The 14,168-nt window shown below is 43.5% G+C and overlaps 10 protein-coding genes and 1 non-coding gene across 11 annotated transcripts; 6 read left to right on the forward strand and 5 right to left on the reverse strand. All coding sequences in view use genetic code 12, as the record gives it.

The window, feature by feature from the left end:
* Positions 1–333: 333 nt before the first annotated feature.
* On the forward strand, positions 334–978 carry CXQ85_002160 (mitochondrial 54S ribosomal protein MRPL50; the record flags this gene model as incomplete). Its single annotated transcript, XM_025485848.1, has 1 exon — positions 334–978. One exon carries the CDS (start codon positions 334–336, stop codon positions 976–978), a length of 645 nt encoding a protein of 214 aa, XP_025341313.1.
* A 460-nt stretch (positions 979–1,438) lies between these two features.
* Positions 1,439–2,188, forward strand: CXQ85_002161 (uncharacterized protein; the record flags this gene model as incomplete). The annotated part of the gene is made up of 1 exon (XM_025485849.1): positions 1,439–2,188. The coding sequence occupies one exon, from the start codon at positions 1,439–1,441 to the stop codon at positions 2,186–2,188; it is 750 nt and encodes a 249-aa protein (XP_025341314.1).
* A 68-nt stretch (positions 2,189–2,256) lies between these two features.
* On the reverse strand, positions 2,257–3,476 carry CXQ85_002162 (uncharacterized protein; the record flags this gene model as incomplete). Its single annotated transcript, XM_025485850.1, has 2 exons — positions 2,257–3,316; positions 3,367–3,476. The coding sequence occupies 2 exons, from the start codon at positions 3,474–3,476 to the stop codon at positions 2,257–2,259; spliced, it is 1,170 nt and encodes a 389-aa protein (XP_025341315.1).
* Positions 3,477–3,766: 290 nt separating this feature from the next.
* Positions 3,767–4,393, reverse strand: CXQ85_002163 (uncharacterized protein; the record flags this gene model as incomplete). Its single annotated transcript, XM_025485851.1, has 1 exon — positions 3,767–4,393. One exon carries the CDS (start codon positions 4,391–4,393, stop codon positions 3,767–3,769), a length of 627 nt encoding a protein of 208 aa, XP_025341316.1.
* Positions 4,394–4,714: 321 nt separating this feature from the next.
* Positions 4,715–5,404, forward strand: CXQ85_002164 (putative metalloprotease; the record flags this gene model as incomplete). Its single annotated transcript, XM_025485852.1, has 1 exon — positions 4,715–5,404. One exon carries the CDS (start codon positions 4,715–4,717, stop codon positions 5,402–5,404), a length of 690 nt encoding a protein of 229 aa, XP_025341317.1.
* Positions 5,405–6,357: 953 nt separating this feature from the next.
* Positions 6,358–8,127, forward strand: ARE2 (sterol acyltransferase; the record flags this gene model as incomplete). The annotated part of the gene is made up of 1 exon (XM_025485853.1): positions 6,358–8,127. The coding sequence occupies one exon, from the start codon at positions 6,358–6,360 to the stop codon at positions 8,125–8,127; it is 1,770 nt and encodes a 589-aa protein (XP_025341318.1).
* A 147-nt stretch (positions 8,128–8,274) lies between these two features.
* On the forward strand, positions 8,275–9,857 carry CXQ85_002166 (uncharacterized protein; the record flags this gene model as incomplete). The annotated part of the gene is made up of 2 exons (XM_025485854.1): positions 8,275–9,070; positions 9,442–9,857. 2 exons carry the CDS (start codon positions 8,275–8,277, stop codon positions 9,855–9,857), a joined length of 1,212 nt encoding a protein of 403 aa, XP_025341319.1.
* Positions 9,858–9,879: 22 nt separating this feature from the next.
* On the reverse strand, positions 9,880–10,209 carry CXQ85_002167 (uncharacterized protein; the record flags this gene model as incomplete). Its single annotated transcript, XM_025485855.1, has 1 exon — positions 9,880–10,209. The coding sequence occupies one exon, from the start codon at positions 10,207–10,209 to the stop codon at positions 9,880–9,882; it is 330 nt and encodes a 109-aa protein (XP_025341320.1).
* Positions 10,210–10,843: 634 nt separating this feature from the next.
* Positions 10,844–11,461, reverse strand: CXQ85_002168 (uncharacterized protein; the record flags this gene model as incomplete). Its single annotated transcript, XM_025485856.1, has 3 exons — positions 10,844–10,963; positions 10,985–11,105; positions 11,208–11,461. The coding sequence occupies 3 exons, from the start codon at positions 11,459–11,461 to the stop codon at positions 10,844–10,846; spliced, it is 495 nt and encodes a 164-aa protein (XP_025341321.1).
* Positions 11,462–12,520: 1,059 nt separating this feature from the next.
* CXQ85_002169 (uncharacterized protein) lies at positions 12,521–13,111 on the forward strand (the record flags this gene model as incomplete). The annotated part of the gene is made up of 1 exon (XM_025485857.1): positions 12,521–13,111. The coding sequence occupies one exon, from the start codon at positions 12,521–12,523 to the stop codon at positions 13,109–13,111; it is 591 nt and encodes a 196-aa protein (XP_025341322.1).
* A 262-nt stretch (positions 13,112–13,373) lies between these two features.
* On the reverse strand, positions 13,374–13,444 carry CXQ85_002170. Its single transcript has one exon. It is a non-coding gene; the product is annotated as a tRNA-Gln (tRNA).
* Positions 13,445–14,168: the final 724 nt, after the last annotated feature.

A 14,168-nucleotide genomic window follows, 5' to 3' on the forward strand; every position in this document is an offset into this window, starting at 1 on the left:
TGAACAAATTTTGACTCATCAAGTGAAACCCTCTGATGGGTTTTATTCTATAAAAACAGTCCGTTCGCTGGTTCAGGTTGCAACTGATATCACTTAAGAAGGACACACGCTTGTAGACAAACAGAATACGAAACACAAGAAATCTGAATTCACCTTAGCAATATATTGACGGGTACAAATTTATTCCATAACACCATAACTGGCTCTCTACTACGTAGTGATGTCTTGATCAAGCCCATTCCTGGTCCAGCTTGAGGTCCACCCGTACACCACACAAATCCAGTTAGTCCAAAATTTTCAACTCTCAACCTTAAGGTAGAAAGCCTAGTGACCATGTCCCTCCCTACACGTCAGGTTTGCATAGCCAAACAATTCACTAGAAGCTTAACTAAGGCCAACTCCAAGAAGTTGCCTGTTCAGTTACTACAGGACTACCCTCCACATGGTGTCAAGGGTCAGATCATAGAAGTGGCCCCAGCATTCATGAGAAACGTTCTCCATGTGGACAACAAGGCATGCTACATCACCAAAGAGCACGGCCCTCGTATACCCGTGTTCACACCTCCTAAGGTGACGACTCCAGCACCAGCTAAAACTAAGAAGGCGCCAGCACCAAAGAGCGGAAAGGTCGACGCCACGCCTGCATTATCATTAGACGAATTATCGTCCTTATTTTCCAACATGAAGAGTGGTTCAAAACTGAGAAGAGGTCTGCCGCAAGCAGCTGCTAAAGCTACCCCAGATTCATTGCCTGAATCGTTACTTTACTCATTCGATGATATCCCTAAGCCAGCTACTCTTGCCGCGCTCAGTACCTTCTTGAGTGAAGCTACCAAAGTTGAATTCTTGGAAGATGGCCTTGGCATCGAAGATTCTGAAGGCGCCATATTATCCGAGGTGAGCAAACCTGGCCGTTATACTTGTGACATCAAGGTCGCTGATGGCAAGCCCATCAAGAGAAAGCTTGTGCTTTATTAAGTCTGTACATAGAAATAGAACACTAGTATTGGGAATAGTGAAGAGGCAGCATGTATGTACTAGAGAGAGTGGATGGGTGCAAAAATTCGCACGCATTATCTAGTTCTTCCTTTTTATGTCAAGCCTAAGATTCACAGCGGCGAATCTGTCTAGAATCAAAAAACCAGGCTCCCTGTCTAAGAAAAGTCCACTATCGCCTCTCAAAAGCAAGCCGAAACCAAAGAATGAGGTGAAAAAGCAAAAAGAGGAGGAAAGTGTGGAGGAACCCTTGGAGGTGGTTTCTCAAAACGTACATCTCGCTTTCCAGATCCAAGATTATACCAGTGTTGTCGATGCTATAAATACTGTTGTGGATAACCAGTGGGCTGAGAGGACTTGCTTTCATAATCGATACTACAGTGAGCAGTCTGCCCAAAGTAGCTCAGCGAACGATCTACTATTTTCCTTGCGAGGTCTATCCATGGAGACAAAAGCTGAGATCGTCAAATATCGCCACCAACAGCTACCGAACGGCGGGATGCTTACGCTAAATCAACTTTACTCCATGTTTTACGACCAAGGTAACACTTTTGTGGATAGAAGTCTCGAGATGTGTATCCGTGATGGTCTAGTCAAGAAGTTCATTATTACTAATGCGCTGCCTGTCATCCTGAGGACAGGTAAAGGAGGCCAGAAATCTAAGGTGACGTATGGATATGAGAATATGGAAGTGGTTGTTAAGATACAACACTACCTTGCACTTATAGAAGAGATGGCTGAGACCGCAGATGAGGATACTGCTATCGCATTAAGGGAGTTTGGCAAGTTCGTCAGCAAGCATCCTGAAGCGCTTTCCATCTGTACCACAGATATTTCAGCTGAACATCTCTCGGCCCTTGTAAACACGGGCGTCGTGACCTTGACTTCAAATCACCATAATGAGATAAACGTCCATCAGTACTCCTTGGCATACCCAAGGTGTGGAACATTCCTCAAAATGATAAACTCGGGGCGTTCTTGGCTTGTCAAGACTCTTAGTAAGACAAAATTCAAAGAGCTTCTTGAAGAACAGCTATTCGAAAAATGGGAGGGTAAAAATAAGGCCAACTTTCGCAAGCCCTTCTACGGCTATGATCTCATGTGGATCTTGGCTGATGCTTTGGGGGCAGGCGTGGCCGAGGTATTCAAGACCCCTGTGGGCAGGGGCTGGCGACTTACAGGTAAGATATAGGTACATTTATAGATAGAACATGATATTACGATTTACAAGGGCAAAATTGGAAATCCAAGCGTAGCAGATCAACCTCTGACCTTCATCTTCTTTTGAGCCTTTCTCTGTTTCTTGTCCTGGGCCTTCTTCTCTGCCTTCAACTGTTCATCTCTGGACAAGTTTCTGAACTTTTCTCTCTCTTGTCTCTTGACCTTAGCTTTCTCTTCAGCCTCAGCCTCCTTCTTGAGCTCCTCTTCGATCTTGAGAAGCTTTTGGATCTCAAGCTCTCTGTTCTTGACAACCTTCTTCACTGCCTCTGGTCTGAAAGTGATCTTCTTCTCAGACAATTGGTCAATGACGTCAAAGATACCAGCAAGAAGGTCAGAAACCTCCTTCAACTCCTGCTTGCCAGTAGGCAAGTTCAAGGACAAAATAACCCTACGCTGAGGAGCCAAATGACGGACAATCTCTGGCTTTTCGTTTGGCTGGTCAGTGAAAGCAAGGAATCTCACGACTGAAGCCAAGCCCAAGTTCAATGTGGAAGCGAACTTGTCAGTGAAAGTCTTCTCGTGGAATTCGTTAGCTTCACTCATGAAAACAAAAGATTCAGGCAACTTCTCTGAGTCACTTGTCTTGGTCAAAGCCAAAAAGTAGTTGAACTTTCTGAAGTCACTCATACCCAATTTAGACACAATAGCACTGATGAAGTTCTCGTAGTCACCAGATGGGGTAACCACAATCTCCACTTTATCCTTTGGAGCTTGAACAGAGTCAGTGAAGAAACTGAATCCACTCTCCATGATCCACAAGAAGATGTTCTGTCTTGGGGCCAACTTGAAAGAAATGTTAACCTTTTCAATGTTTTCACGGCCAGAAGCGTAGGAGGAGTAAGATTCAGCACTATCCTTGACATACAATTTGCCATTTCCAATACCGAACTGGGCAAAGTTGTCTTCAAAGACGTCCTTCACACCAGTAAGAAAAGCAGACACCTTGCTGTAGTTGTACCAATCACCACCTTTAAAGAAGATGACAAACAAAAGAGTGAAAGTCAAAGTGAAGATTTCCATTCTCCAGTCTGAGATCTTCACTCTTCCAAGCAAGCCCATGGAAGTCAACTCATCCAAAGTGTAAGCGGAGTACAATTTCCTTCATGTTAGTAATCGATCTAAGTTTTTTGGATAACTAGTAGCACATACCTGACCGTTCCGTCAGGATTGACGTTTCCGGATTTGAGGTAATCCAAAATTGCGTTGATCATGGCTTTAGTCTTTTGGATTGAGTAGGCAATTTTGATAAATTCGTCCATTGTAGCGACGTGGTCCTGTACAAAATTCCAGGCGCCATACGGCTCCACCTTGATGGCTTCTACAGTATTCTTACCTTATAAAGACCAATTCGTAATAATTATTCAAAAATGTATCAGCGAAGACTGCTCTAATACGCTGAGATGTTTCTTGATAAAGAGAAGAGTTAGCTTATCCAACATCTTCCACTCTCTGAACCAGCCACACCTGAAACAGTTCAGTTCTAGCCAGTTCTCTGTCTATTATCAATTTGCAGATGTTAGTGTAAGACTATCATGTCCATATGCTCTCATTATTCCCTCCGCCTCTTTGTGCCAGGTTCCTCGTTCTCCTTATATTGAGCCAATCCGTCTCTGACAGCTGAAGTAACCAACTCTCTCAAAGCTTCTTCAGGGTTTTCACTGTTAACAATTTCTTCCAACTTCTTTCTTCTTTCTTCGTCTATTTCGCCATTGCCTTGGTCCTCTTCCATAGTGTAACGGATTTGATGGCCATTTGCTTCGCCTGGAGCAGGGAGGTTGTCTAGAAGAGAGGAGGATGGCTCGTCATGAGTTAAAGAACGCAAATATTTTGCTAGTTCTGGGAACTCGTCTTCCTCTTCTATGAACTGTGCTGGTGTCTGGCCCTCGGCATTCTTGATCTTGAAGTCAGCCTTGAACTCTTCCACAATCGTCGTAGCGACAGTAAGGTCTTCGACATGATGCAAAGGCGTATCGCCTTCCTCGTCCTGGATATTTATATCTCCTCCTTGTTCAAGAAGGTAGCGAAGAAGCTCGATGTGACCGTATGAAGCAGCAGCGTGGATGGGGGTGTACCCGTTGGGGTCCTTGGAATTTGCAGAAAATTCGCCAGACTCGATGTATTTCTTTACAAGAGCCTGATCATTATCGGCCGTAGCCACCCAGATATTTGAAACCATGGAGGTAGTTAAAGATGGAGGTGGAGATGCTTTTCGACTGTCCGGCAGATATATCTCTTCGCAAGCTTCCCTTGTACTATATAGGCCCGCTATTAGAAAACCATGTAAACGTAGAGATCATGGATTTGCCACTTTTAGGAGAAACTAAAAAAGCTTCTTTTTGAAACGGATAATCAAGCTACTTGTATATCCTCCATTGCTTCCTATTTCCTTTTTTAGTCCACATTCTACTGGTTACCATTAACTAGGGTGGCTAGGGCCTCTGCCAAAATTCAGCATCTCCTGCATAAGTTCCGACGCTTCCACCAGTTCTTCTTCACCATGGTCCCTGAAAAGTCGACGTTAGAGACGTCCCCGCCTGAAAAACTCTCTGGTTTCGAGTGGTGGAGACGCTCCTTGCTGTACAGGTTGAACTTGGGTATCTCTGAAAGCGAAAGAGCCCAGTTTGAACATGACTATAGACACAAGCTCGTGGAAAAGAACTGCGGACAATGTGACGAGTTCAGAGACTGGATGATTGATTATTCGCCAAGTGTTAGATTCATGATGGAGCATGTGAACAAGCTCGGTGGAAACTTGACTAAGAATAACATCATCTGTGATAAATGTGATGATTTGAAAGGTGGTGGTTTCCACCCCAAGTACGGTATTTTGTTGTGCTCAAACTGGATCCAAGATAAATGGCAGCTTGAAGATATTTTGACCCATGAGCTTGTACACGCTTATGACCATTTGAAATTCAAGGTTGATCTTACCAACTTGAAGCATCACGCTTGTACAGAGATTCGTGCATCGATGCTCAGTGGAGAATGCCGAATGATGAGAGAGATCCGCAAGACTGGTTTCGGCGGCTTTGGCGGCAAGTTCCAGGATTGCATAAGAAGAAGAGCCGTGATCTCTGTGGCAGCCAACCCACACTGCAAGGACGAAGCTACAGCTCAGGAAGTGGTTGACACTGTGTGGAAGTCTTGCTTCAATGACACCAGACCATTCGAAAGAGTCTATCGTTAAAACTGTAAATAGTATATAAGGGTCCACAGCAGGGGTTGCTGTGGCCAAGAAAAGAAAGCTTAACAAGACACCTTGGGTAGTTTGTATTGCTTAGTATTAAGTATGCCGATAGCTTGCTTGGAAAAAAATAGGTTTTTTTCGGATATACTTAACCTTGTTCCACCTAGCAGTAACATCCACCCTTTAACATCTATAGTCTCAAGACCCTACCATGTCAAAGGGTACGTCAAAGTGTGTCACAAACCAGTCCCAATGACGTTGTCCCAATGCATCCAACCAAAGCGTCATTTAGCCGGAAAATCTGGTCACCTGCCCTGCCTTTCTTGGTTAACTAACCGTCGCAGTCAGTCGCTTATTTCTCATGGCTGCAAATGCACTGACCAACAGCCAAGGTTGCGGTGTGGGGTCAAGCCAAGCGACAACCAAGCGACAACCAAGCGACAACCAGTATGGGCTTTAATTCTCAGCCACGATCCAAATGAGTTTCGAACCTAATATTTGATTTTTCCGGGACAACCGATTATTGTACGCTTCGCTTTGCATCATGTATTCTCTGTATCCCGAGGCCTCCGGTGCTCCCACCCAGAAAACCGTATGACGTCTCTTTATGCGCACACAAAGACGACCCACCGATGCTTGTCTTACGATGTTTGAAGAAGTTACAAAACGGAAGTAGGTATGAAATGGCTCTATTGGCTGTTCCCATACGAATAAGTCCGCAACCTTATTTTATCGGATAGGTTACCGTTTCTGTTTCCGTAAATTCTACCCTCTGTGCTTTGACAATTGGCTGCAACTGTTGCTGCGTCTATGCGAACTTTTGCTTCCACATGCCTGCAGAATGCTTGCACTACTTCGGTTCCTATATTATGGCTTGCCGTTCCATTTCAGTGTCAGCAACAAAGACGATAACACATTAAGATCGTCAGTTGGCTCTTTTTAAGTGAGATATAATGGTGGAACGTTCGGAAACCGAGGATAACTTGGAGAGGATCGCCAACAAGGCGACTGCTTCCAGAGAACCGTTATCGGCAGACTTCTACGACTCCCGCTTGACGAGTCTGCCAACCAGCAGTGAACCATCTACGACGCCAGAAGAGAAGAGAGGTGAAGAGGATCATGTTTCAAGCCGCTTACGCAGAAGGACTCAGACAACCCCAAAAATGGTGCATGAGAAAGATATAGAGTTGGATGACAAGCTGATCGAAGGCATCTTCCTGAAACTCAATACCGTATACCATGACCGGTTGGAAAGGAATAAGCGGAAGGGAACTGTTTTCAAATCTAGTTTTGCTGACTTGAGTGCCGACCCTGTGCGGTACACTATCCTAGATTCTCCGTCGGTGAAGAACTCTCAGTTCCATGGCTTTTTCATTTTATTTTGGCTTGCAATTGGCTTCTTCATTTTGAAAGACGCTCTTCATGCTATTTTTGAAGATGGCCTTTTCATTTATAAAGCGCCAGTGTTCCGTATCTTTGTCGGAGGTCTTCCTAAGATTGCTTTCACCGATGCACTCATGTACTCGACGACTTATTTTGCCTATATGGTGCAAAACTTTTGTTTAAACGGCCGTATTTCTTGGGTAAAGACCGGTTGGATTATTCAGTCTATTTATGAACTTGTGTTCTTTGGTTTCTGGATCACTTACCTTTTGGTATTTGACTTCCAATGGATCGGCAGAGTTTTCCTTGTGCTTCATATGTTTGTGTTATTAATGAAGATCCATTCCTACGGATTTTATAATGGCTACCTTTGGCGTATCTTGCTTGAGTTGCAATTTTCAGAGGCCTACTTGGACAAATTGCATCTGAAAGCAGTGAGACTCCCAAAGCAGTTTGAGGAAGAACAGATGAGAAAAGTCCTTGCTGAAAGCATCGCTTTCTGTCGCTTTGAGCTTCTTCATCAGTCTGTTGCCATCTGTAAGGAGGACGAGGTCGACCCTACTACCCTTAAGAGAAGTTTGGAGAATTTGCAACACGAAGATCTGATTAAGTTCCCACAGAATATCACATTTAAGAACTTCTTCACCTTCACTATGTTTCCAACTGTTGTTTACGAGCTTGTATTCCCACGTACCAACGAAATTCGGAAATCGTTCTTACTTGAGAAGTTGATTGCCATCTTTGGAATTATTTCAATCATGCTTTTCGTCGCCGAATATTCCATCTATCCATTAGTGGTCAGATCGATCGCATTGAGGAAGGCTGAAATGAGCTTGGTTAATCGTCAGATAGCTTATTTGTTAGTTCTAGTTGACATGATCCCACCATTCATGATGGAATACCTACTTGTGTTTTACTTGATTTGGGATGCCATCTTGAATGCAATTGGTGAGCTCAGTTACTATGCTGACCGTGACTTCTACGGTCCATGGTGGTCTTGTGTTGATTGGTTCGAGTATGCAAGACTCTGGAACAAACCTGTTCACCGTTTCTTGCTTAGACATGTTTATCACTCATCGATCAGTGCCTTAAGGCTCAACAAGATGCAAGCAAACTTTGTCACTTTTATTATTTCAAGTTTCATCCATGAGCTAGTCATGTATGCCATCTTTGGTCGCTTGAGAGGATACTTGTGGTTATTCCAAATGAGCCAGATACCGTTGGTGATGATCAGCAGAACCAAGTTTTTGAGAGACAAGAAAGTGCTCGGAAATGCAATCTGCTGGATTGGCTTCACCTCCGGACCCGCTATGATCTGTACCCTTTATTTGATATTTTAATGCCCATGATCTGATGACGTATTTGTTGATGTAGGCAAAATGGTTGCAAAAAATTGGCAATGTAGTCACGTGCATTCTTTCAGCCTAATCGTAAGAAAAGAAGAGCACCTTGCATACACCCTCATCTCACCAACCTCTTCCTTCGGTATGTCCAGACCAGAGGAAATCGCCCCACCAGAGGTGTTCTATAATGATACAGAATCTTTTAAATATACCTCGTCTACTCGTGTGCAGCATATCCAGGCTAAGATGACCCTTAGGGCTCTTGAGCTCCTTAACCTTGAGCCTGATCATCCTCACTTTATTCTCGATTTGGGATGTGGTTCCGGTCTTTCAGGAGAAATTCTTACAGAAGAAGGCTACAACTGGATTGGTATGGATATAGCCCCTAGCATGTTGGCCTCTGCGCTAGATAGAGATGTGGAGGGAGATCTCTTTTTGGCTGACTTGGGTAATGGCATTCCATTTAGAGCAGGAACTTTTGATGCCGTTATCTCTATTTCAGTTATTCAGTGGCTATGCAATGCTGACACTGCTGGTAATGATCCAAAAAAGAGACTCTTGAGGTTTTTCAACACATTATTCGCATCCATGGTAAGAGGCGGCAAGTTTGTTGCCCAGTTCTACCCAATGAACGATACCCAAACACAGAACATTTTAGAAGCTGCTAAGGTAGCTGGTTTTGCTGGTGGTTTGGTCATAGATGACCCACAATCCAAGAGAAACAAAAAGTATTACCTTGTGCTTTCTGCTGGCCAGTCTGAAAGAAACTTGAACCTCGCTGGAGCACAGATGGAAGCCGATAACAAGAACAAGAAGCTTAGCAGTAAGATGAAGAAGAAGCTAGAGTCCAATAAGGAGTACATTAACAGGAAGAAGGAGCTTATGAGGAGAAGAGGACGCACTGTTGCACATGATTCCAAGTTCACAGGAAGAAAGAGACGTTCCAGATTTTGATCTGGACGTAGATTTGTATATTAGATATTGCATTGGAATGATAAGACTATAAGATTTATTTGTATTCTTATTACTCTTATTTTAGACTTATTGCTAGCCAAAGTCGAAGGGACCATGGGCCAGTCTTTCACTTTTCCTGCACATTGTGAAACATAGTTAATGGAAAAATTCATGGCCATGGCAGCTTTTCTCCAACCACCAAATGCTTAGTTCTGGACTTCAAGGAGTGAAAAGTTTGGCACTCTCTTGTGCTAAGCGGTCCTACGCTACTCAAAGGGCATACAAGCCAGTTAAAGAAGGTATGTTAAGCGTACTTAACTTTGAAGATACAACCTTTTCGAATACTAACCCCTTCAGCTGTCTATGAACCACTTCCCAAGAAGAGAAACGGAGAAAGTATTCTCAAATTTTTGCATAAAGAGTTGCTCAAGAAGCATGATCCTACGGGGAAGCGTACTGAGTTGGTCTCTCCAGGAGGCTTGAGAGCTGGAGATGTGGTCAAAGTGACATACAACGACAGAACTACAGTACTTGGACAACTCATTGGTATCAAAAGAGGTAACTACAACCTTGGTACCAATCTTCACCTCAGAAACAAGATGAACAAGATCGGTGTGGAGATGAGAGTTCCCTTGTACAACCCAAACATTAAGAATATTGAGCTCGTCTCGCTGCCTAACAAATACCCATCGAGAAAGAAGCATTACTACATCAGAAACAACCGACTCGATGTCGGTGACTTGGAGAGTGCTCCAAAGAACAAATCGTCTTAGATCATTATTGTACATAGCTAAATCAACTTAAACCTTTGAGTTTTTCAGTAAGTTCTGACGCAAACCGGTTGCGGAAACTTGGAGATAATTTGTTTAAAAGAGCTTCAAATGTTGGATGATACTCTGTTTGGCCTACCTCATGCCAGCCAGCCACACATACAGTGATGCAATGGGTATTTTCTTCGCCGGTTTTGATTCTAATATGCGATACCAGCGTCTTTCTTCGTAGAGCTCTGGCGAACATGTCATCGTCTCCCGGGAGAGCTAAATTGCTTTGTAAATGGAGACTACATTCAGCAAAGTACAGCTTATACTCATCATGTATAACCCGTAGTTCACGATGGACATCCATGAAGAAGTAAAGTAGTGTTTACAGGATCACAGAGAAGAGAAAAAAAAAAGTCTCTGTAGGAGGACTGTAGCCACAACTGATTCCCAACGCTCCATTTAGTAGTCAGCGTCAGGCGCCCAGCAACGTGCTTATCTCTCTACGCTTATGCCGTCTACAAGCTCCAATCGAAGTGGTTATATATCACTTCGACCTTTTACGGAGGACGGACAGGCGATATGATGTTAAAGAGAAAGCTACAGAATGCGACTTTGCAGAGTATTTATACACATTTTTCCAATGTGCGGGTAACGACATCGGGCACAACGGTTTTGGTTATGTGGATTGAACAAAATGCTTAAAGTAAGGCTAACATTGCAGAAATGAATCGTATTAATGTCAACGTAGGCTTTTTGTTAAAAAGCAGATTGGACTAGGTAAATGGCAAGGGCTGCCTGGGAAGGACATTGTAGGAAGAACTAGTGGAAAGAGACCCCAAGGATCCATAGAATCCCAAATCATGAAAATTTCAACTTGAAATACTCTAAATATTCTGGTCAGAATATCAATGGTTATTGATTGGGCATCCAGTCGTGACGGCACTCGTAGTGAAATACTCCAGTGTAGATTTTCATGCGCACCAGAACCATCTTCATAGCTATTCTTCATGGATGCCCCGGTCGATAAGTACATAGGAACGGCCATGAGGGTCAAAATGGTCGATGACAGAGTCATTGATGGAGTCCTCACGGTCGTTGATCCATTTGGCAACTTGTTGCTAACAAATCTGTACGAAAACTCCCATGATAAGATTGATCCTACTAGCATCAAGAGAAGAGAGGTTGGCTTGGTTAGCATACCAAGGGATAGAATTACTAAGGTGATGATTGATAAACGGCAACATGGTATTTTGGGTGATTCTGGATGAGTCTTAGATGCAATTATAAGCGGCACCATGTACAACGAGGACAGGTTCCATAGGGAACGACGGGTGAGGCTTTCTTCAGGCTTCAAGAAACTACTTCCTCAAGAGCAAGCCATTGTATTGTTGCTCGTTTGATCTCTTGGTCTTTCTATGGTCATGGCCTCGGTATTGCTCGAGCTGCTGGCGTTTGCTGATGACAGAGCCATCCTTCCTCGAACCGTGTGGCGTGCCTTGTTTCATGAGGCTGCCTCGTTGCTTTGGCTTCTGTAGCGCCGCTCTTGGGTGATCATTGAAGTCTGCTGGAAGAGTATCAGAGCCATGGTCGTCTTGCTGGACTGGATCAACTGGCATAGCATGGCGGGTTGGTTCGTGCAGCCGGCCATGCTCCAAGCAAGTACCTACAAAATGATCTCTTCCGCTATCGAGGTTCCCAAGTGGGCAGATATCCACGAGACAGCCAACAAGGGAGTCCTTCAATTGGCACAAGCACAGAAGGTCAGTATGGCCATTAGGACAGTAGTGGGCCAATTCGTTGATGCAGCTTAGAAAACATGCAGGGGGAGTAGCAAGGACGAATGCCGAGATAAATAAAGAAAACAAGTGGAATTTTAACATTGAATGTAGAGTAGTTTCAGGGTTTGTAGAATCTATGATTTTACAGAAGTGGTACCAATACGCACAAATATTAAGAACTTAGTCGCAGCGAGAGCCTCAGAGACTGCAAAAATACTACAAATCTAGCCATCAAAAAACAGAAAAAAACAAATTTAAACATACCAACCAAATTCCACCATCACGGTAACCAAAAGAACCCATTCCAACTTAAACTATAAATATAATATGATTTTCCGGGAGCAGAGGCTTGGGAAGCCACCGCACAAAACAGAGGCGAAGCTGATTCAGGAACGCGATCCTGAAGACCCTATAAAAAAACTGAGCTACTCGATATTGTGCTTCGAGGGACAAAGCCAGAGGACAAAGGACATCATAATTTCCAGGCGCAATAGCCAGGAGAGAGAAAAAAAAAAATTACCAGCCTCAATAGATAACGGCACGAGGTGGCGTGCCTGGCTTGGGATCAGCCTTCTGGAGGATCCCCCTCGAAAGGTAAACAAGTAGAAGAGTAGATCGGTTCCTGGCATACTTCCATTTGGAAAATCCTGGCTGGTATTTTTTTTTTTCATATTCGTTATAGTATGCTCCAGTTCCGTAGACCCAGTGTCTCCTGCAGACGATGTTTGTGCTTACCTGGACTAAATCTCTCTTTCACTGTCGCGCCTTAATTCTGAAGCTGACGGACCCAGTTGTGTTTTCATATCTGGCTTTCTTTACTCCACATAATCACATCAGGTTTATTTGTTTGGTGCTTGATCTGCATTTTAATTAACCCATTCTAACAAGCCAAAAAGAATGCAAGGCTCATACAAGAACAACGGTCTTCCCAGACCGTATTACATGAAACCGCACTCCAAACGAACGTCGGCCTACGAGAAGATGCCCCAGCAGTTCTTCTTGACGAATTCTAGAAAGTTGACAGGCTACATAGTGATGCTTTTCTTGTTTGGACTTTGCATTTTCATGATTTCTCAAGAACTTAAGGCAAAGCCAGACCCGTCATACGAGTTGGTCGATCCGCTTGAAATTCAGAAAGAAAATAATGGTGATGTTGGTCAACTCGTCGATTCTTCGAAGATGGAGGATCTTGCTGACGAAAAAGCAGCATTGGCAAGTAAGGAGAAGAATATGGTTGTTGAAGCTCCAAAAGGTGGCATGGTGAATGAAGAGCATCTTGTTGGCAATGACGAAGGACTAGTTGTTGATGGTAAACCAAGCAACAATAAGGACACCGGTAAGATTAGTGGCGGGGGCGTGCAAGCTGCTCGTGGAGGAGATCAAATTGCTTCCCCTGAAGAGCCTTCTAACGATCGAGATTTGCTGAAACTTCTTGAAATATCAGAAAATGCTCAAAACCCAGGCGGTGTCCCAAGAGGCAGCACATAAGGCAGTCATAAGAGTAGAGATGTGGCTGGAACGGTGATCGAAAGAAAGCCAGAGGGAAAAACGACCATCTACCATCATTACATAGCCGAGCAGTCTCCTCAAGTTAGGAGACATTAAAAACGCTCGAAACACAAAACATGCAAAACTTATAGTAATTCACGATTCAACGATGCAAGCGATAATACAAGAAAAGAAAAAGAAGAGAGTAAAATGGGTAATTTAATTCTCGTTTTCATTGACAAGAAGCATGTTCAAAAAAATAAGGTCGCACTGGGGATCGAACCCAGGTTGTGAGAATCAGAATCTCAAGTGATGCCACTACACTATACAACCTTTTCTGAAATACCCTGAATTTTGGTATACTATAATACACAAATTGAGTTAATGGTTAAAAATAGCCATTTTCGTATAACAAACCTCTAGAGAAGTGCTCTATTATATTGCATGAGGAATATGAGCAGCAGAACTCCCGCGCCCGTAGAGAAAAGTGCAAAAAACTGATTATTTCCCTACTGAAGCTAGAGATGTTGCGCAAATGTTCACATCATATTAAATAGGGCACCAAGTTACCACAGGTTGATTGTAAAGGCCTGAAAGTAATTGGTGGCACCAGTATATTGGTTTCAGCCCACTGAGCACTCACATACTCCCAAAGCTCCACCAGAAGAACACTCAGGGGTGTACATGTAGAAGATATAGAAGATGACTATCAACGAGTACCTTTAATTATCGCTCTTCATCCAATGAATTTGACCCAGAAGTCTTACAACGATACCAAGGCACTGAGTGGCCTCCAATGGCTGCAAATCCAGACGTATCAAACCTGAGTACTCACAAGGTAACTCGTACTAAAGCAGACATATTGCCGCAAAACACAGTGTCAACGCCTTATAGAAATAGCCTTACTTGTTCATGCTAGAGGAAGCGACCATAAGAGTTAGTCGAGAGGCACATGCCTCATGCGAGAATATTCAGCCTGGGAAATAACAATCCAGAACAACAAGACAAGGCAACACCAAGGAAAACAAGAAACACAGAAAAAAAAAAAAAATACAAC

This window comes from Candidozyma haemuli (assembly GCF_002926055.2).
Source record: "Candidozyma haemuli strain B11899 chromosome Unknown C_2014730914, whole genome shotgun sequence".
In the NCBI taxonomy this organism is placed as follows: domain Eukaryota; kingdom Fungi; phylum Ascomycota; class Pichiomycetes; order Serinales; family Metschnikowiaceae; genus Candidozyma; species Candidozyma haemuli.